This window comes from Ovis canadensis, chromosome 2, assembly GCF_042477335.2.
Source record: "Ovis canadensis isolate MfBH-ARS-UI-01 breed Bighorn chromosome 2, ARS-UI_OviCan_v2, whole genome shotgun sequence".
In the NCBI taxonomy this organism is placed as follows: Eukaryota; Metazoa; Chordata; class Mammalia; order Artiodactyla; family Bovidae; genus Ovis; species Ovis canadensis.
The window spans coordinates 146,915,644-146,938,870 of NC_091246.1; the positions used below are offsets into that span (position 1 = coordinate 146,915,644).

Sequence of the window (23,227 nt, forward strand, 5' to 3'; positions counted from 1 at the left end):
ACACTTAATTTTTTTTGGCTTCAAAATCACTGCAGATGGTGACTGCAGTCATGAAAATGAAATTTGCTTGCTCCTTGAAGAAAAGCTATGACCAACCTAGACAACATATTAAAAAGCAGAGACATTAGTTTGCCAACAAAGGTCCATATAGTCAAAGCTATGGTTTTTCCAGTAGTCATGTAGGGATGTGAGAGTTGGACTATAAAGAAAGCTGAGCACCAAAGAATTGATGCTTTTAAACTATGGTGTTGGAGAAGACTTTTGAGAGTCCCTTGGACTGCAAGGAAATCAAACCAGTCAATCCTAAAGGAAATCAGTCATGAATATTCATTGGAAGGACTGATGCTGAACCTGAAACTCCAATACTTTGGCCACCTGATGCAAAGAACTGACTCACTGGAGAAGATCCTGATGCTTGGAAAGACTTGAGGGCAGGAGAAGTGGGCATCAGAGGATGAGATGGTTGGACGGCATCACCAACTGGATGGACATCAGTTTGAGTAAGTTCTGGGAGTTGGTGATGGACAGGAAAGCCTGGCATGCTGCAGTCAGTGGGGTCGCAAAGAGTCAGACATGACTGAGTGAAGAGCCTAAGCTACTCCATCTTGTAAAAGAGCTCCATTTTGCAAAGGTACCGGGCAAACAGACTTAGACTTTGGATATTGCCTAAACTTGCCCCACTGTGCATGAGCCAATCGGCCCTTAGGTTAAACCTCCTGACTTTACGTTCAAGAATTTGTGATTTACCTTGGAAGTAATGATTTACATTTGTGACATTTGTGATTTACCTTGGAAGTAATGATCTACCATGGAAGTAAAATAAACCAATCAGAAATCCACACACAACCCTATAGAAGAGGGTAACCAACCAGTAGTCCTTCAGCCTGAACACCCTCTTTGTTACCCTTTCACCTGAATATTCCCTATATAAGCAGTATAACCCAAAACTCGGGGCTCCTCTCTTTAGCCGCTGCGTTGGTAATGGTGGGAGCCTCAGCTCGAGCTTGGTAATAAAAACTCTCTTGCTTTTGCATCGGATATCGGCTCCCTGGTGGTCATTGGGAGATTTCGCGACTTGGGCATAACATGAGCAATTGAACTGAAGTGACTTAGCAGCAACAAGAGCATTTGCCATCTGCCTCTGTAGGGATTGAATCCTATGCTACTGCAGCCGTTGACCTTTGACACACCCTGTAGGGAGTCCAGGGTGGAGAAGGAGGCACACTGTGCTCCAGGAAAACTGGTGGAATGTATCTTTAGATAGATATTTTCAGGAACTGATTTCATGATCCCAACCCTTGTATCTTTCCACTTCCAGAAAAACACTAAATTCCTTTGTGGTGACATCAGCTTCTTGTGACTAGCAGAAAAGAAAACCTTTCATAAGATAAGAGCTTGATTGCATGAATTCCCCCTTCATCAAAATCACACATTGACCTTTCCCTCCTACCTCTTTGGAGCAGTTTCTCCGGGCTATCTGAGGTGTTGTCTCCTGGGCTGCAGTCCTCATTTTTCCCCAAATAAAACTTATCTTGCAATTCTCACATTGTGAATCTTTTTTAAATTGACATTACACAAGTACCCAACCATATTGATTTACTTTGTATTAAGTTTTGGAATTGGGTGATATAAACCTCATTGGAAAGATTGATATTGAAGCTGAAATTCCAATACTTTGGCCACCTGATGCAGAGTTGACTCATTTGAAAAGACTCTGATGCTGGGAAGATTGAGGGCAGGAGGAGAAGGGGACAACAGAGGATGAGATGGTTGGATGGCATCACCGACTCAGTGGGCATGAGTGTGAGTGAACTCCGGGAGTTGGTGATAGACAGGGAGGCCTGGCGTGCTGTGATTCATGGGGTCGCAGGGAGTTGGACACGATTGAGCGACTGAACTGAACTGACTGAAAACTTTCAGGTTTTTCCTTTTTTTTCCTCCTTCAAAATTGTCTTGGCTATTCTGGGTTCTTTTCATTTCAGTGTAAATCTTAGGGCCAGGTTGTCAAGTGAAAAAAAATGCCTGCTGGAATTTTTGAACATTGAATCTTCTAATTCATGTACATGAAATGTCTCTTTGTTTTTAAAGATCTTCTTGATTTCAGTAATTCATTGTAGTTCTCAGTTTACAGATCTTGCACTACTTTTGTTAAATTTATTCCAAGTCTTTTTAATGCTATCATAAATGAATGTTTTTCTTAATTCCAATTTTGAATTGTTCCAACTTTATATCTTTTAAAGTCATCAAGAGATGAACAAATACTTACATAGGCTGTTACTAGTTTCCATTTCTTTCTGTAGAACATCCTCAACATCTGATGCCATTTTCTATCCTTGAGAAAGACTTCAGTATTCTTGGAAGAAAAGACTGCCAGCAAAGTATCTTGGTTTTATTCATCTAGGCATGTTTCTATTTCATCTTTATTTCTGAAGGATAGTTTTGCTGAATATTGATATATTCACTGACTTTTTTTTTTTTAAAGAATTTTGAATGTCATTGCACAGCCTTTTGGCCTCCACTGTTTCAGATAAGAAGTCAGCCATTCATAACACTGCCATTCTGAGATCTCTATTAAAGTCCTGCATCTCAACGTCACTCATTATCAGAGAAATGCAAATCAAGACCACAATGAGGTACCATTTCACACCAGTCAGAATGGCTGCGATCCAAAAGTCTACAAGCAATAAATGCTGGAGAGGGTGTGGAGAAAAGGGAACCCTCTTACACTGTTGGTGGGAATACAAACTAGTACAGCCACTATGGAGAACAGTGTGGAGATTCCTTAAAAAATTGCAAATAGAGCTGCCTTATGACCCAGCAATCCCACTGCTGGGCATACACACCGAGGAAACCAGAATTGAAAGAGACACATGTATCCCAATGTTCATTGCAGCACTGTTTATAATAGCCAGGACATGGAAACAACCTAGATGTCCATCAGCAGATGAATGGATAAGAAAGCTGTGGTACATATACACAATGGAGTATTACTCAGCCATTAAAAAAATACATTTGAATCAATTCTAATGAGATGGATGAAACTGGAGCCAATTATACAGACTGAAGTAAGCCAGAAAGAAAAACACCAATACAGTATACTGGCACATATATACGGAATTTAGAAAGATGGTAATGATGACCCTGTATGCGAGACAGCAAAAGAGACACAGATGTATAGAATGGACTTTTGGACTCTGAGCGAGAGGGAGAGGGTGGGATGATTTAGGAGAATGGCATTGAAACATGTATACTATCATGTAAGAAACGAATCGCCAGTCTATGTTCGTTACAGGATACAGGATGCTTGGGGCTGGTGCATGGGGATGATCCAGAGAGATGATGGGGGTGGGAGGTGGGAGGGGGATTCAGGATTGGGAGCTTGTATACACCCGTGGCTGATTCATGTCAATGTATGGCAAAACCAATACAGTATTGTAAAGTAAAATAAAGTAAAAATAAATAAATACATAAATAAAGTCCTGCATCGACTCTGGTCACTCTATTCTCACCAACTGGAACTGCAGCTGCAGGCTAGCAGAGCAACTAGGTTTACTTGCAGAACTGCCGATTACCAATACTGCTACTTCTGAAATAGCCCAGTGAAACATGGATTTTCACTTTCTACTCCAAATAAAGTGAGCCCCCTCCAGCAACAAAGCTCTCGCTTTTCATGACTAGCCTTACCCTGCAAAATTACATTGACTGAGCCATCCCAGGAAAGAAAGCCACAAATGCCCTCCGTTCTTATATATAGTTCTAGCAGAGTTTTGTGAAGCAACTTTCCTCAATCTGTTGTTTGCCTTTGTTAATTTCCAGAGCCCTAAAATGGGTGTTTACAAGGATTTAGTTGAGTTTTATAGTTGTTTTTTGAGAAAAGGATTTGCCAACCTCTCCACTCCACCATAAGCACTGGTTGTCTGATTTGAACTGCTATTATTTTATCCACTTATGAATATACTTATATCCTTAATTTTCTTTGAGTCAATAGGAAATAACTGTTGGCCAAAATCATTCCTTCGTAACTGTATAAAAGCTTTAAAAATTTGGAAACTGCCTAACAATCTGCTTGTCATAATACCCACCATACTCAACAGCAAATTATCTGTTTAATTATCCTTAACCCTCACTAAACTGTAAGCTCCATTACAGTAGGGAGTATGTGTCTTTTGTTCATGAGCTATATGCCTAGCACAATCTGATATATTAACAGGTGCTTAGACTTCAAATATTTGTTAAATAAACAAGTAAATTTCCCCTACCCTGTTGAGGTAATAGGAAAGAGCCAAGGTAATGTAAAAAGCATTTTAACTACAATTCTATGCTGAAATAATTAGTCACTGGGGGCCTTCTTTGTTTATAGGAAAACAAAATGCTTTGTTCTCAAAATAAGTGATCTTTAGTTCTTTAGAACTTTATTCCATGAGCCCTCACTTGGTATTTGAAAGCCCATAGCCCATAGTTGGGGCTTCCCTACTGGCTCAGATGGTGAACAGTCTGCCTGCAGTGCAGGAGACCTGGGTTCAGTCCTTTGGTTGGGAGGATCCAGACCCGGGTTTGATCCTCGGGTGGGAAAGATCCCCTAGAGAAGGGAATGGCTACCCACCTCCAGTGTTCTTGCCTAGAAAATTCCATGGACAGAGGAGCCTGGTGGGCTATGGTCCATGGGGTCGCAAAGAATCAGACACGACTGAGTAACTAGCGCTTTTACTTTTCGCGGCCTGTAGTTACAGTTTTAGGAAGACAGTGTAACAGAATGTAAAAACTAGGATGGGGAATTTTGATTTGCCTGTGTCAATAGCTGTCTGACAAATAAATGATTGAATAAGTGATTGAATGTTATTCTCTCTGGGCCTTCATTTTCTCATTTAAAAATGGTCAGCAAACATGACCAAACAGAAGAATCACTCATCATTATTGTTCCACTGTTAGAATCCCCAGAGTTGAAAGGTGATAACCTACACTATTAAAAGCTCCAGTGGTAAGACTTTTGTAGTCAGCTAGACTGGTAAATGGATGGCCTTTGAGAATTGCTGGACTAGATGCTCTCAAATGCCCCTTTCAGTCCTGAACTTATTTGCTTCCATTCCTCTCAACACAAGTGAAACTCTCTTTGGGTTATACACCTGGGTCACCCCAAACCTCTGAGTGAAAAGGTAAGTCTTTGAAGATGTAGTTTATTCAGGTCAAAGCAAAGACAGTCTCTGACTTGTTTCTGTGTAGTCACTCAAAATGTTGGTGCATATGAAACAGGAGTTGGGGAAAGGAAACTTACACCTCCTTTGGCTGACGGACAATTGATACAGGAGGAGAACTGCTAATTATCTAATAATGGAGGCTGCTGGGTATTTTGCTCATTTCATTCCTTCTGAACCTGCAAGTGAACAGCTGCTACTGTCTCTTGCATTTCACAACTTTTAGAAAAGCAGCCCTTCCCAGCATGAGCTTATTTCAAAATAAATTGAATAAGGCTTCGCATGTAAAAAGGATGTTCTGGGTACTGTGAATAGGACTCTTCTCAACCAACTCCACAGTCTGTTTTCCTGGGAATAGAATAAAGTAAACTTTGAGGAAAAAGGGTGGCAAATAGATGCCTAGACCGTGAAAATGTTCCTGCTCAAACACAGGCATTTCATCTCTTTTGGTCTGTGAGAAATAAAGGCCCACTGAGGTCCCTAAGAGGGAAGTTGAGAACCCTGTGATGATCTGAAGAGGCTGGTGCTCTCTGTTCCTAGAAGAGTGTTTCCACTAGACACCAAAACCCAGTATTCCCCCTTTCACGGGGGAAAGCTTAAGTGCATGGAAGAATGACTGCTCCCAAAGCACCAGAGATGTGCTCTGATCTGCAAGAGAACCACAGCCTGTGCCTTCCTCAGGGATCCCAGCAATGCTAGGTAGCAATTCTATTTAGAAATTGAAAAAAAATAAATTTCACATATCAACTTATAATACTAAGTCTCTGATTCTCAGTCTTTTTAGAATGATGTCCCTTTGTTTGACAGAAACGTCTGACAGTAGTAGACATTTTAACTAAATTATAATATGTTCCTCAGCAGAAATACAGTGTATCCACTAAAAACAGAGCAGAACAAGACATGTTTGTAACTTAAAGTAACAAAGCTAAGATTCCAGATAGCATGGCAAATATTACTAACATGTAAAAATAAACACAGGAGAACTATTTGAAGGAAACATATAGAATAATAATAATTGCATTAGAATGGTATGAATAATAGCTGATTTTTTTCAAACTTTCAGATAATTTTTAAAAACTAAAATATCACTGTGATTAATGAAGAATAAATGCTACTGAATGAAGATCATCCATTGACCTGAGCAGCCACCTACACTTCCCTGTTTTCCTCTTCCCCATAAAATCCTTTAGTCATAGTGACTAAAGGAAGGGGCATGAGTTCATATAGGGAAAAAGAGTCGGGGTTGGTGGTGTGAGTCAACTGCAGGCTTAGAATGAGCCTGCAATCCCAAGCTTAGGTGATTTAGGGATGCTGGACTATGGTCTAGCATCCCTAAACCTAGACTGTGGTACTGAGCATAAGAGCATCTGTTTCAAAGAATATTGACAAACTGTACTGACAAGGAGGAACTCTGATAAATGAATGCTGAAAGTGTTACTCCACCTGCTCCCTCCATCTTACACTCAAGTGGTCATCTATACCTGTTCTATTTTAATCCAAACATGGCTCTTCACTCTAATCCAATCTCCACTGCCTTGAATATTCCACTGCCACTAGCTATTCTGCTTTAAAACCTTTTTAGTTATTCCCTATATTCCACAGAAGCCACCTTCTAACATGTTTCAGCTATACCTAGCACAATAATTTTTGAGGTATGCTAAATAACAATAAATATTTGTTGAAATAAAAAGCATTCCTTTATCAGTAACTATGTAAATGACAGAATGAATCTATGAACTGCAAACAATCGTTTTCCAGAATAGTAGAATAAGGACCTCCGAAAATCTGCTCCTCCATGAAAAGAATTAACTATTCGGGGAGGGGGGGGTGGCGGGGAACTCTCATTGTCAAACTTTATCAGAGCTCCATAAATTAATTAGTCTTGCAACAATCTGAGGAGTGTTTATTTAAGAAATATGGCTGGACCTTTACCAGAACAGCAAGTTCTGTGTGTTTTTAATCTTATCCACCTCCCCCTAGCTTCGCAATAGTCTTGAAAACAACGATGGAAACTGGAAACCAGCAGACCAGAAGCTGCTAGAAGAAGCGTGATGGGTTTGGAACTCCTCAAATATCCTGTTAACCAGAGAGCTGTCGCTATTTGATCTCCCTAGATAGCTCTAGGTTGTACCTGCCTTCTAAGGAGGAGAAAGAGTAACTATTTCTTTCTCCACTGAAAACGGTAGGTAGGTATTTCACTTACTAATTAATCTAGGCCCGTGGAAATCCAAGGGTCTAATCTTTGGGGTCCAGGCCATAGCAATCCTACAAAACTTAATGCAAAAGAAAGTAGCATTTCCGGCGTGGATCTCGGAACCAACTGAGAATAATTGTAAAGCAAAAGTGAGCAAAGCAAAACAAACAAAAAAGCAAAAATCAAGCTGATACACAGAGAATGTGAATTGACAAACACATTACCTTAGGAAAAAGCACGACTGACAACTGCCTCTGGGGAGCCTCCCCGCTCTCTCCTTTTTCTTTACTCTCAGCTGTGAGAGAATTTGCTGGAAAATGGATTGAAATCCATAACACTTACTTTTCACAGTAGCAGCAAAAGCAGACACACTGGCCAACATAAAATGAAAACAGGCGAGACTCTTCCCTCACCTTCCACCTCACCTGAGTGGCTGCTTTCTCTTCTCTTCTCTTTCTTCCTGCTCTTTGCTCCTCATTTCCTTTTAAAGTTTTCACTGTCTCTGTTTCTGACTCTTCTCTTTTGTCACCTTGGAGTCATTTTCTCCTCCCTCCATTTGACTTGGAAATAAAAAGCACATGCAAAGCCTTTGCAGAGTGTGCTGTGTGTTCCTTTTGAAAACACTGATTTGATTTGTGGCTACACTGATCTAGGTTGCTTCCAGATGCAAAGTAGAGGTACAGCCCACCCTCCGAGACAACCCAGGATATAGCAGTTAAAAATATTGCTGGATGAAGTTTCTGCCTGAAAAATCTGGTTCTCTCTCTCTCTTTTTTTTTTTTGCCACTTAATATTAAGTAATTCTGATGGATGTTCTGAACCTATTTCTTTGACTCTGCCCCAGATTCCAAGACTGATTCCCCAGGTATCTCCATACTCTTTGGGCTGCATGTTCTGGACTCTGGAATTTTTTTTTTTTTTCCTATGCTGACTTTTAAGCACGTTTAGCACTGACTACCCTTTTGGTCTTGGATATAATGCTACTTGTAACATTTAAAACCAGCATTTTCCCCTCCTTTGTTTCCAAAATTCCAAATGGAATCGAGAAGACTATAATATAATGGAAAAAAGCATTTGGTCTCCAGTCAAAAGACATAGAGTTTGAATACTATATTTCTGGTTACCAATTTTTGACACTGGACAAGTCACTTACGTTGACTCTTGGAGTCCTCATCTCCAAAGTAATAAATACTGGATTCCTCATTTAGGAGGGACGACCTAGTTTCTGATTCATGCCAAAACACTCCCTCTCTCCCACATTACACATTGTTCCACCTCAAGAGGTCAGATTACTAATCTGAATGGCCATATTCCAAGGTTAGGCTACATTGATGCTTGTTTGGTGTCACTGGTGGCAAACGTTTCTCTCTCTGATCCTTTCCTGCTGCTCCTGTTGTCTCCGTACTTCAGGATGGACCTGGAGCCTGGTTGTTCCAAGGACAAGCAGCATCAGCGCTGAGAGCTCACAAGAAAATAAGAACCTTGGGTTATACCCTGAACTATCAACCTGCACTTTAGCAAGACTCCCAGGTAATCACCAGGCATGTTGTAGCCTGAGAAGCTCCGCCGTAGAGCATGCATGTCCCTCCCTGCTGGTCTAGCTCCAGCCTGCTGTTTCTCTCCCACAGCTATGCTGCCTTTAGCTTGAATGGCCTCCCAGACGGAGGGGCATAGTGTTATAAACAGTGTGCTTTGCAAGTTAACTCAGATATTTCTGTCGATAAAGTTTGAAGAGAAGCTTATAGTGGTGAAGTTACCTTTTCCTAAAGGAAATGTGAACTAACGTATGTTGAAGAAAACCATAGAAAGGAATCACAGGCAGGTACAGTAGCAGAGCTCATGAGTGTGGTTGGAGACAAATCCCAGAGGGCAGAGAGGGAGTGCCTTTTTAATGACCTTGTGAGTGATGGATGCCTCTCCAGAGGACCCTCTACTTCTAAAAGGGAAAAAAGGATAATTGAACTTATAGATCGTTCCTTCCACTTCACAGAAATGTGTGTGAGCTCTGAAGGAGAGGAGCTCTATTAAAGTTCCCAGTGAGTTGGGCTAGATCAGAGTGAGTGGGGTTATAGATTTTTGACTTGCACCTTCTTATTAATATTCATTAGATTTGGGTATTATCGAATCAATGGTGGTTTATTTCAAAAATTCCTGAATCTTTTACCTGTACTTTCATGATGTTTAACTACTATCTTAAGATCTTTTTGTCTTTTTCTATTCTCTTCCTCTACAGATTTCTCCTTGTCTTTATACTAAGTTGTCATAATGGGTTACTCAAAGAACCTTTTTCTAAAGCAAAAATGTAAGCAAAGCAAAACAAACAAACAAGAAAATCAAGTTGACATAGAAGAGAATGTGAACTGACAAGTATGTCACTTTAGAAAAAAGCGTGATTGAAAACAAACACTAAACATATATATGGTAGCTACTGAATTAAATGCAAATCTCATGTAAAACAGAAGTTTGCAAACAGATCAGTGATAGACACAGGGTAGAGAAGGGTACTGATTACAAAGAGCTGTGAGAGAATTTAGGAGGAAAGTAATGGACTTGTCTTGTATCTTGACTACAATGGTCATTACTGGAATGTATGCAGTTATCAAAATTTATAGAACTGTACACTTTAAAAGGATAAGTATGTAAATTATATACTCCCCCCACAATAAGAATGTGGGGGAAGCTCCAATCTGAAAACAAATTTAAAAATTAAAATAATGACATCATGTAGCATAGGACGTGGGTGGGCATGGTTGTATATGTTCTTACCTGTGAGAGGCAGCTGTGTTGGCCTTGAGAGCCATAAGACCTGAGTTCACCCTGGAAGTTATAAAATTCTCTGTTGCCTCAGTTTCCTAACCTGTCAGCTGAGCCAGCATCTACCTCATAGGGGTTACTGTTAGGAATAAACAACAACAAAGATAATGACAAAACAGGAATGGGAACTGAAAATTTAAGGCTTTGCAATGGGAGAAAGTCTCTAATGTTTTCTTTATCCTCACCTCATGCTTGGTGGGGTCATCCTCATCTCTGCTGAAAAATAGTCTTCATCACAAAACCCCCACACGTAAGTCTGCCCAGCCTGCCGTATCAGGCAGCCACTGCTGAGGAAATACTCTGGAATAAACCTCAGAGAGAGAATAAATCACCTCTCATGGCACGCTCCCTCCAGGTGAGGACTGAGGTCATTGCAAAAGGCATAACAAATAGTCAACATAATGTACCAAACTAATAGATTCTATAAGGAAAACTAAATGGAAAATTTTTCTTGAGTGCTAGGCACCTCTGGCTGAAGAGACAGTGGAGCCTGTGTTATTATAGATGTAGCTGAATCAATAATACTTTTTCATTCATTTCTTTTTCATTTCACAAAAAAGCCTCTTTTAACCAAAGAGGTAAGGAGATATTATCGAGGGCAATTTTTCATGCTCACCATGGATTATATTCTGAGATACCTCACTTTTCTAAATAGCCTCATTTCTGGTTTTTCCTTTCTTTCAGAGATGTATTCGATTCTCTTCCAGCAGCATGAATTCATCTGGAAAGCTGTGACAATCAATTAAGTAAATGGGAAAATAGAATGCTTGTAATTATGATAATCGAGCTGTATGAAACCCATCCTCTTAGGTCTAGTGCCCACACATCTTTAAGCAATATATTAATTAAGCTTTGGATAATTGTTACAATTAGGAGCAAGCTTTTATCAGTTTTAAAAATCACTTTGAGAAAAATGAAATATTTTAAAAACACATGCAGCTGTTGGTTTTTAATGCAATTCATTATTACGACTCCATTGTCATTTCCCTGGCTGCAAGGAGACAATTCCAGGATGCTTTACTGATGTGACTTTTCATTGACAAGTGGAGGAATTTCATATGTTGCACCTTTTCAGATGTTTTCCTCTAAGTCAGAGGTTGGCAAACTTTTCCTGTAAAGAGCCAGATAATAAATATTTTAAGCTTTGCAGACCAAGAGGCAAAATTGAAGATACAGGAAAGTACTTAAATAACAAGCAACAAATTTTTTTCAGTTTGTGTATTGATGGTTTGAAAACATGATAAAATAATGATCAAGTATTTTTAATTTTTTTGGCAATACACATCTACTAACGAGAAAAGTGGAAATCTTCCTGTTGAGATATTTTGCTTAGTTGGGGTTCAGTGTTAGTTTCTCCTGAGTCATTGCAAATATTCACTGTGAATCCATTCTTAGCCAGCTGTGGTTCAGAGTGTAGCTTGCCAATCTCTACTCCTGATCAATGTTCTCAACTTTAGGGTGCAAGAGAATCACCTAAAGGGCTTATTAAAACATAATTCTGAGTCACACCCCGACTTTTCTGGGGGAGCCCAAGAATCGGCATTTCTAACAAACTGTTATTTGTCACTGATGCTCCCAGTCTGTACTTTCTGAGCACTGCTCTTAATGTTGGTCCTTGTAAAAAGTCACATTGATTCCACATATATTTGTTAATATATGGTATTTGTTTTTCTGACTTCACTCTGTGTGACAGGTTCTAGGTCTGTCTACATCACCACACATGGTCCAATTTCATTCCTTTTCATGGCTGCATAATATTTCACTGTATATATGTGCCACTCTTTGCAGGGCAGGAACAGAGACGCAAATGTAGGGACATGGGGACACAGGGGTGGGATGGATTGAGAGAGTAGCACGGATATATATATATGAACATATGTTACCATGTGTAAAATAGAGAGCTAGTGAGAAGCTGCTGTGCAGAACAGGAAGCAGCTTGGTGCTTTGTGACGACCTGGAGGGCTGGGAGGGAGGTTCAGGAGGAAAGGGATGTATGTACACATATAGCTGATTTACTTTGCTGTACAGCAGAAACTAACACAGCACTGTGAGGCAATTATACTCCAGTTACAAAATTATTTAAAAGTCACATTGAATGCAAGTCTATTTCATGTTTTTATGTTCTACTCACAACTCACCTGATAGACTTTACCTTTTGAATTTCGGGGTGCAGGGTAGTAGATCCAAAGCTTACTGTCAATTAAAAAGGGAAGACCTATTTGGCTAGATCAGATTGCTAATAAAAAGGAAATTTTACCTCCTAAAGAGCTATTAGTCTCTTGCTTGCAAAGTCAGGTATCAGCAATCAGCATCTACTTGTTAGCTGTAAAGAATACCTGACTGATATTTTTCCAGTCTCATCAAACTTTTAAAAGAGTATGCAATATTCCAAAGGATACATGTGTGTGAAATGTAAGGATGACACTTTAGCCTTGGATTTGACATGTCCTGATTCACTGCACATTATCAACATAATGCTCTTTGGATTTGAATTTGTTGGCATGTTCAACCATTACAATTTAACACAGAGACTTACATGAAGCTGCCAAGGGGCAAGGAGGATAGTCGTTTCCTAAATCCTGGAGTAGTAGTCCATAGTCTACTAAACCAAGTCATCTCTGAGTTGACTATCAAGTTGCTATGGGCTCTTGTGTACAAGCTCCAAGTGATTTGAACTGTCACTGATATTGAGGTTGTGAGGAAGGTTAACAAGACAACAGGACATCAGCTAATTCCAATAATCACAGCTCGCCAAAGAGATTCTTTCAGAAAAGAAGCCAAGTGGAAAGTATGTTCTGCTTCTGTTTATTTGTCCCAATGGATTAAAAAATCAGCTTTATGGAACCATAATCTTCCTCATGACAGATGGGCTTATACATTAGCATCGTGCTTTCAATCAACAGTTTACATTTCATAAGGAAGGGGAAGAAACTGAATGTAAAGACATTTTCAGCATCTATTTTTCAGTTTTATAACACTGATACAAAAAATAGTATTCTGATTAGCAGCTTGATTGGCAACCCATGTAACCCTAAGTTGTACTACAAAAGTGGAGAGTGCACTTTTACAGACAATTGCATTTGGTGAAACAGTATGTACAATTTTGACAAATAAATACATAAATACAATCATTCATATATAATGACATACCTAAATGTCAATTATTATCAACAAGCGTTTCTAGTAAATTACTTCTTTCATTCACAAGTTACTTTGTTGCTTATAAAAAACTATCTTCACCTTTACAGAAGAAATGAGATAATCAATTCCCCCCTAAACCCACATATTAGGAAAGGTAGAAAATGAATCCCAGATGTTTTATGGAAATATTTCAGTCTTTTAATAGAAGAGATTTGATTGAAAAACTCCTTCCTTAGCTTCTCTGTAAAGAGTTTCTTTTCCCCATGTCATGTCACACAAAGGGGTTTTGTTCTGAATTTATTTCAAATTGAAAATGATCTTCATTTTTTGATTTTGGTTTTTAAAATTACAACAATATATATTGAAACTGACATTTGCTCCAATATAAGAAGACAGAAAGCCACACAAACTAGCCACCAAAGACAGATTTTTTTTTTCCCAAAAGTAAAATTTTAAATGAAAATTTAAGAGTATAGACATGAAGTATTGATATCTTTTGTTATCTGATGCATAATGAACAAAACAAGTCGGGGGACAGTCAGAAGCTTTTCCTAAAATTGTCTGAATTGATTTCTGGTAAAATGCTATCTGAAACACTATTTTATGTCAAAGAAAGAACAATAAGTTTAAAAATGGCTTAACAAATCACTGATTTGTTAACTAATCCTAATTTGGCCAGTGTCATAAAATTAGCAAAAGTAGAAAATTAGACCTTTTTCCTGATCACTTGATTGAAACATTTTTGGAACATTCAAAAAACAGAAGGCAACCATGCTTTAGGCTATTGAAACTGGACAAATGACCTTGCCTCACCAAGTTCCATGCAGAAGGAAATGTACATAGCAAGCAGATTCTAGCAATACATACAGCTGGGAAGAAGAAAAAAAATGCCTTTAAAAATATATACATATGGTTTTTGATGAATATTTACATGTTTGTCACATGAGTACTACTTAGCATAAAAAAGTTAGGAAATAGTTCTTTAAGACATGATTCTCGATTTTTGCTCCTTTTTAAGACTAGCGCTCTATTCATAATGTACTCACACACACTTATAAAGTGATCCACAGATGTACACATATGATGTTTATAATGTGCAGTTCCTTAACACGGAGGGTGGCTCGACTGAGCATAAGGTAAATACAAGACGTTGGTATAAGACTGGGCCTTGATTTGACTACATGATGGACAGGCAAACTAAGTTCAATGTTGTGAGACTTTTCCAGTGATTGGAACTCACAGCAGTTGCAAGTTGGGGGTTTGAGGGTGGCTCGCCTTGTGCTGATCCATCTTTCTCCAGGCTACCTAATGTTATTTTCTAATCAAACTCAGTGGTCCTGCTGACTTGAGATGAAGATGTATTAAGAGACAGGAAGGTCTGTCTCCTATTAGGTTCTGTTGGGCTGGAGATGAGAGATTCAGTGTTTTCAAGAAGTAAGCCATGATTTCCATTTATACATTTCATCTGCTTATTTGTTATCAACTCCTAGCTTGCAAAGGGCAGGTTTTAAAAAAAAGGTATACTCTTTCAGTTGTGGAGCTTTCTTTGAATGGACGCAAACAAGTTTTCTAATGAGTGCTGGAAATGTGCAATGTGTGGGTTTGCTGAGTGTCTATTCTTCTGCCAGAGGTGGACGACCTCTGCCAGGCTTCAAAGTTCTTACTGAGAATTCAGACCAAATGTTTCCTGAGACCTAAGTGGATGTGACACATTATGCAAAGCATGTGCTTCAGTGACTATAATGTACCCCCAGCCAGAGGCTCCTCCCTAAAGAAAGGCAGCTGCCTTTCCTGTCAGCACCCTGGGATATCAAGGCAATGCACTGAAGTAATAACTTATTCATTGAAACCAGAAGAAATGACAGAGAAACCGAAGCCTTCACAAACACCTAACATATTCACGGAAAAGTCAGTCCTAGAAGAATCAGGTGCACTAAGAGTTATATTTGATCTATATTTTGGCAGATATCATACCACAATGAGGTCACCACTACTGATGACCATCATGGCAATTATGTAGTTATTTTAACATTTAGCATAATGCATGATACACTGCTTTAAGTAGCACCTTTAAAACTAAGGATCCCAAAATATTCAGCAAATGCAATTTGCTCTCACAGCACCTGTAAGGTAGGTGTTTTTTCCAGATGTTTTATAAATGAGCGTATCGAAGCACAGCAAAGTGAGGATGCAGGCTTACATGATTCAGATGATGGCAGCCATAGAACCTGGACTCAAGCATCCCCACCCTTCCTTCCCATAATCCTCAATCACAGAGCTTCCAGAATACCCCTGAACAGCACTGCTGTTAGAAATACCTGAATAGATCGGATGCTGAAGAGATTGCATCTATCAACAGTAGACCTAAATCCTTCAGTAACAATCCTCCCTCCTCAAATATTTTTTCATGAGCTTTGCAAATGTATGGAAGGGGCCTTTGACACCAGTGCTGAGCTCATGCTAATTACAATGCACATGTAAATTTGTATTGTTTTCTCCGTGTCATTTATCATCCTTCTGGCCTCCTACCGACTTATTTCTACACATGTGCCTGTCTAAACCAGAAACTGTAAAAGGTATTTAGTGACACCGTATGGAAGGAAGCAGGTGAAATTACATTTGGCAAAGTCTCCTTGGGGGCACCAGGTAATATTTGTTCTGAAAGAGCAAAAAAAAAAAAAAAATCTCCTGTTTATTTTTTAAGTAGCATTTTATATACATTCCACCTGCTGACCAGGTTTAATCCTTGGATGAGCAAGCAGAGCTGTCTTCCAGAGAGAAGATTTGATCCTCAAGTATAAATTTCCATTTACTTAACTGCAGCCTCCCTTCCAGTACTAAGTTCATTTCTTGGTGGAACTGGAAATACTGTACATATTCCATGGCAATTTATGTGAAAGTTCAATGTAACATCACACGCAGTATGAATCATCACATCCAGCGTGTCTCCCTGACTGCGCTGCTTCTGAGTTGTTTTTGATAAAGTGTTATTTACTTTTGCAGAGAGAATATGAAGACATTACAATGAGTTCTAGTTTCCCAGAACCAGATTTTTTTTTTTATCTTAGATGCACAGTATGTAAATCCTAGCCTTTGTTAGGAAGTTGCTTTTTGAGATAAATGCAGTACCTTAGGACCTGAGAATGAAATCTGGCCTTGTAAACCCATGTATTATTTCTATGAGCAGAGCTTAACATGTGGAAATTGGCAATTCAAAAAAGGAACTAGGATTGGGAAGAAAAATACTTTTTATAAACCCCTTCACCAGTTCATTTCCCTTGGTGACACCTGTAAAATACCTACACCCTAAGCCTCATCTCTTAAAAAAGAAAAGAAACACATATTTACATCGGTAAAAATCCTAACATCTGAGATGTTTCTTGCTTGACATGTCATTCCAGATCCTGTGCATTTCCTCTGGAGAGATCTGATGCACGGTGATCACTCGGCGGTACCTACACAAACTATAGGCCATTTTCCAGTGATTGAAGCCACTGTTCTGGAAAGGATGGATGCCCAGCTTTCGAAGACACAGTCCCACATACACATCCTCCAGGTGGAGCAGCCTGGTGTGGAGTGAGGTCTTGTAAATGAGCTCAGCCACATCAGCTGAAAAGATATAGCCGGTCCCCGAGCAGAAGGGCGGGTAGTTGCTGTCAGGGTACAAATCCCTGGGCATATACCACTTACTGCGGACATCTCGGATGGGCCCTCCATTGATGACATAGCCAGTAAAATACCTTCTTCGTGGCTTGGTGGAGGGTTTTAATAGTTTGTAAATAAGATTGTCCATGTTGACAAAAATGTCACTGTCTGTTTTCATGACATACTTGGCTTTCGAACAAAAAGTGGCCACCCATCTCATCCCCATCAAGGTTTTGAGGGTAAGGTTATGGTAGGAATCAATGAAGTCCTCCACGATGATGTCGTGAAAGATTTGGCTCTCTTGCTCCACCATCTGGTTGAGAACAGGATCGGCGTTCTTGCCCAGGAGGAACAGGGTGGCTATCTTGATTCCTTTGAAGTTGTTCTCGTCCCCCCAGGTCTCTCGGATCGCCTGGCGGGCATCGAACTCTTTGTGGGTGGTGCTGATGAGGATGACGAGGAAAGGAATGTTTTTCTCACATTTGTTGGGCTCATTTATCAGAAATTCAAAAGAATGGGGGTTTATAGGTCGAGTTCTTATGTTGCCAAAGGTGAAGTTTTTCCTTGCAACCGTCAGATGGCTGAATGGCTTGGAGCCAGTGTAGGAGGAAGTGGGACGAGTTACACTCAAGTACCAGAGAGCGCTGGCCCAGCACACCACGGTCAAGACGTATAAACAGGAGACCTTCGAAGCCATTGTCCTCAGGGCACGTCTATTCCCAATACTGAAGAGTATGCCTTCTGGGCATCAGTTTCTTTTCGTTTGGCAAAGGTTGCATATTACTAGGAAATTTTAAAGTTCGACAGATCAGCGTGAGTGCAGCACTGTCCATGGGTCTCAGTGGCTGTCTGGCATCTCTGTATTTAGTCTACTTTCCTCCATATCCGAAGCAAGGGTCCATGCCTCATCAATCTTCCCCTAAACTCTGCAAAATCAATAAAGTACAGTTGTCATTCAGATTTATTTAGTCATTTCACGTCCTCAGAGAAACCTAATGAGACTGTAAGAATGACCCATGCTGATCAAAATAAACATAGGCATGCATTTCCATCAGTATTGAAAACTCCCTGACACAAGCATTCTACCTTTCTTTCCTTGCTGGAAGGTGTTTATGGATGTTCATACCTCCACGGTATTAGCAAATATACTATGGATTATAAACTAAAGATGAATGTGAAGGAAACAGAATATTCGTAATTGTCATAAAAGATTCCCTCTTCACAAGAGGCCTTCTTTGCAGTTAAATACTTTTTGATGATAGTCTTCTTCTAACCAGGGAAGTCTCACACACAGTCTCATATTTTCTCAAGTCTAAGTTATTGTTTGTTTGACTCTGATGAAGTAATCAATCTGATGAGGTTAATCTCAACATCTCCTTGCTTTGTCTAGCTCCATTCTTGAAAATGCATCGATTGCCATTAGAAAATCTCTGCTGATATTATCTCCCTTGCCTTTGCCTTTTAGAAGTCATTCCCAACTTTTACTCACTTTCCCCTTACCCACAAATATTACTTCCTCATTCTTTCTATGACACTTCATAAGGAGTATATCCTTACGCCTCATGCACGGAGACCGTGGCCCTAGTGACCTCCAGACAGTGAGCAACATTCATTTTGGAGCTGATCTAAATGGTACTGCTTTTTGTGGTTTTTAACAATTCACCCTTAAGTCTCCTTGGTAAAATTATACTGTCTCCTTTGTAATTATTCTTTTTACTTAGTTACACTTGCCTATAAACACGGCGGGAGTATAGTAAGAGAGACCATGGAGCCTGGGGGCCACAAATTCAGTGGAGATGTGGCAGAACTCTTTTTGTTTGTTTGTTTGTTTTGGCTCTCTCATGTGGTTTTTTTTTTTAAATGGTATTTTAATTTTTTTATTTTTTAAATTTAATTTTAATTTTATTTTTATTTATTTATTTTTTATCTTTACGATACTGTATTGGTTTTGCCATACATCAACATGAATCCGCCACGGGTGTACATAAGTTCCCACTCCTGAACCCTCCTCCCACCTCCCTCCCCATACCATCCCTCTGGGTTATCCCAGTGCAACAGCCCCAAGCATCCTGTATCCTGCATCAAACCTAGACTGGTGATTCATTTCTTATATGATATTATACATGTTTCAATGCCATTCTCCCAAATCATCCCGCCCTCTCCCTCTCCCACAGAGTCCAAAAGTCTGTTCTGTACGTCTGCATCTCTTTTGCTGTCTTGCATACAGGGTTATCATTACCTTCTTTCTAAAAGTCTACAAGCAATAAATGCTGGAGAGGGTGTGGAGAAAAGGGAACCCTCTTACACTGTTGGTAGGAATGCAAACTAGTACAGCCACTATGGAGAACAGTGTGGAGATTCCTTAAAAAACTGGAAATAGAACTGCCTTATGACCCAGCAATCCCACTGCTGGGCACACACACCGAGGAAACCAGAATTGAAAGAGACATGTGTACCCCAATGTTCATCGCAGCACTGTTTATAATAGCCAGGACATGGAAACAACCTAGATGTCCATCAGCAGATGAATGGATAAGAAAGCTGTGGTACATTACACAATGGAGTATTACTCAGCCATCAAAAAGAATACATTTGAATCAGTTCTAATGAGGTGGATGAAACTGGAGCCGATTATACAGAGTGAAGTAAGCCAGAAAGAAAAACACCAATACAGTATACTAACACAAGTATATGGAATTTAGAAAGATGGTAACGATAACCCTGTGGCAGAACTCTTTAACTGGTGTTCAAATTAAAATGTTGCCCTTCAGAAGCCTAATCCCTTCTAGACCTTCAGCTGCTATCATGTCAGTTATAAATATATGCCAGGTTACAACATCCATTCATGTAAATAATCATCGCTTCCTTCTTGCTTAGAGCAAAATGTGTCTTGGAAGACAGAGACAGCAAATAATGGAAATCAGTTTCATCAAAGTCTGCTTCAAAGAAAGCTGTGCTCTTAGATGTATAGACTGTATTGAAAGAACTTAGGCAGGAGGAGAAGGGGACGACAGAGGATGAGATGGCTGGATGGCATCACTGACTCGATGGACGTGAGTTTGAGTGAACTCCAGGAGTTGGTGATGGACAGGGAGGCCTGGCATGCTGCGATTCATGGGGTCACAAAGAGTCAGACACAACTGAGAGAGTGAACTGAACTGAACTGGGATTATAGACTGAAAATCATTTTTCCAAGCACAGTAGTGATAATGAAATGAAAAGACCTGATGGGCAACAGTGGAGGCAACACATACCTTCTTGTCCATGCCAAGCACTGCTGTGAGTATACGATACGTACGAGGCCAGCAATAACCCAGTGTCGTTATGGTTCTAACTAAATGACTATCAGATGGCTTCAAGCAGCATGGCTCCAGGCAGTCAAGCCTCCATCCAACCCATATTAGGCACTCTGTAAACAGAGGCTCCAGTATCCCTGGCCTTCTGGAGGGAATTTCTGCTCTAAGTTGCACTGAAGATGATTTTTAAAAAAAGGGTGAGAAGTACAACAAGCTTTGAAACTTTAAGCAGTAAGTCAAAGGAAGTGAGAGAACTCAGCAGTAGAGAATTTAGTAAGGGACTTCTCACCTTGGGATATACAGACATGGCCTCCATTTGAATGCCACCAGGATGTGAGCGAGTCTCAAGATGGGACTAGAAAGCAAACTTTCTCCACTGGATCTGATTCTTAGGAGCCTACCTTTGTCATCATATATGATGATATAAGCCCTTGTCACCTTTCATACTTTTCTACTAAACTGTGAGGCACCTTTCATTGAGCTGTTAAGGGACTACCCAAAAGCATCAACTGGAAGAGGCTTCTATCCTGTTCTCTTCTGGAGTCACTAATCAAGCTATCAGTGGAGGGGTGGGTTATGAATGGGGTGTGTGACATGCTGGAGAAACAGAAATAAATAGAACCCAAATGCCTCCTCAAGGAATTCATAACCCGGGAGGAAAGACTTCAAATAAACGATTAGAACAGTGGGATAAACATTTTTATCATAAGGCAAATGGAGTACACAGGACAGCTGGGCTGATGGACAGGCCCTGGGAGACTAGGGATGGTCCTGCAGAATGTGCAGAGTTCTGCTCCAAAGGGCACCATTCTCCTTACACTGCAAAATCAATCCCACTCCTCCATCCCCTCCCAGAGTTTACCAAAGAGGCTGCCTTGGGGGCAATGGCAAGGAAAGCTCAGAAAAGCTATCCAGTCTGAATCTTCAAGGACATCTAGGAATTATCTGGATGAGGGTTGGGCATTTTAGGCAGAGGGAACAGCAAATGCCAAGTCAAAAAGTGAGAGAGGCTGTCACGTGCCAGGACTGGAAAGGAAGAGGAGACAGTGATGGAGGTGGGGCTTACAGAGACAGGCAGGGGGCAGATGGCGAGTGGCCCCCAGAAATTGTTGTGAGCTGAGTAGCTGGTTACCCATCTTTGCAGTCTAAAGGGTGTAAGGGAGGAGTTTTACCTTCCCCAAATCCTGTGCAGATTTTCAAGAGCAATTCATTCCTCCACATAAAGGATATCTATCTCCCATACTTCTATGCCCCAGAAGAATTAGTGAAAATTCATTTTATCTGGTAACTTTCTGGTAAGATTTTCTAGCAGAAGAAACTCCATAAATATAGGTACCTGAGCAATTTAAAAAGAGCTAACAGAGGGAGAAACAGGAGAGGAACAGGTGAGAGCATGAAGTGAGTACATGTATTTATAAACATTTTCATAGAAGAATGAGCATTCTTCCCTATTCAGCTAACAAAGATGACACTTCTTACCACTGTTACTGTAGGTCTCATTTAAAAATGTATATAGTGCACCAGGGGCCTCTCTGGTGGCTTCTCAAGAGGGTAAAGAATCTGCCTGCAATGTGGGAGACCTGGGTTTGATTCCTGAGTCAGGAAGATCCCCTGGAGAACAGAACAACTACCCACTCTGGTATTCTTGCCTGGAGAATTCCATAGACGGAGGAGCCAGGGGGTTGCAAAGAGGCAGACTCGACTCAGCGACTAACAATTTCACTTACTTTGGTCTTCCCAGGTAGCTCAGCTGGTAAAGAATCTGCCTGCAATGTAGGAGACCCCAGTTTGATTCCTCAGTCAGATAGATCCCCTGGAGAGGAGTTAGGCTCCCCACTTCAGTATTCTTGGGCTTCCCTGGTGGCTCAGATGGTAAAGAATCCACCTGCCATGCGGGAGACCTGGGTTCAATCTCTGGGTTGGGAAGATCCCCTGGAGGAGGGCATGACAACCCACTCCAGTATTCTTGCCTGGAGAATCCAATGGTCAGAGGAGCCTGGTGGGCTACAGTCCATAGGGTTGCAAAGAGCTGGACATGACTGAGTGACTAAGCACAGCAGTGTACCAGGCACTGTGCTATGTGCTGTATTTGATGTCATGGATTTCACAGAGCTTTGTTCCTCACAGTGTTCCAAGAGAGGTATTTTCTCCATTTTACAGATGAGAGGATGGCAACTCAGAGACACTAAGTAGCTTGTTCAAGACCACACATCAGGTGAGTGACCAGGTAAGTAGTCTCCCCAAGCTTCCCAAGGCCTGTTAGGACAACAGGCACAATCCTTGGCACAGGAAAGCCCAGGGCGGAAGGGAGCATCTCGGGCTGCTGTCCTCCCAGAGACACAGGTTTATTTTCTTAGATGTGTGTCCATCGCTTGAATTTTTTTTTTTTAGTTCATTTTGGCTTGCTATACACCCCACCACATCAGTTCTGTGGGGATCCCCGATCAACAAAAAAATGCTGATTTGCAAAGAACAGATTGACAGTGAAGATGCTGGGGGTAGGGGTACCAGCTGTAGATGTTTAAGAGGTTCAGAAATACTGTAGTTTCTTTTCTCTGAAGTCCTGCAAAATACACACACACTCTCAATAGAAAGAATCACTCTTTTTATTGACTTTGTGTTTTTTTTGCAGACAAGAACAGAAGTAGGCACAGTGCTACATCTTGGTCTCCCATAAAAGAGAGGCTTTGAAATGGGAAAAGAAATCAGTCAGAATCTAAGGTGTAGCCAAGGATACTGTGGACCCACAGCAAGGGGTGCTCAAAATGTCCTTTTTGCTCATAACCAAACAGATTTCCCAGGTGGTCAAGCAAGCACAGAGATATGCCTCTGGACCAGAAAGAGTAATATAAATAAAGAGAGGCGAGAGTAGCCTGGCGCATCAAACTCTAAAGGGTAATTTCCTGTATGTTGGATGAAGTTGTTGGTAACGGGCCAGAGGCTCT

At 40.5% G+C, this 23,227-nt stretch overlaps 1 protein-coding gene across 3 annotated transcripts in view; it reads right to left on the reverse strand.

Moving 5' to 3' along the window:
• Window positions 1–12,989: 12,989 nt before the first annotated feature.
• Window positions 12,990–23,227, reverse strand: part of B3GALT1 (beta-1,3-galactosyltransferase 1) — a 410,729-nt gene continuing 400,491 nt past the window's right edge. For all 3 annotated transcript variants that reach the window (XM_069577325.1, XM_069577327.1, XM_069577326.1), the window contains one exon: window positions 12,990–17,912. In XM_069577325.1, coding sequence (XP_069433426.1) covers window positions 16,703–17,683 — 981 coding nt within the window. In that variant the 5' untranslated portion in view covers window positions 17,684–17,912 and the 3' untranslated portion in view covers window positions 12,990–16,702. The remainder of the gene's footprint in view (window positions 17,913–23,227) is intronic.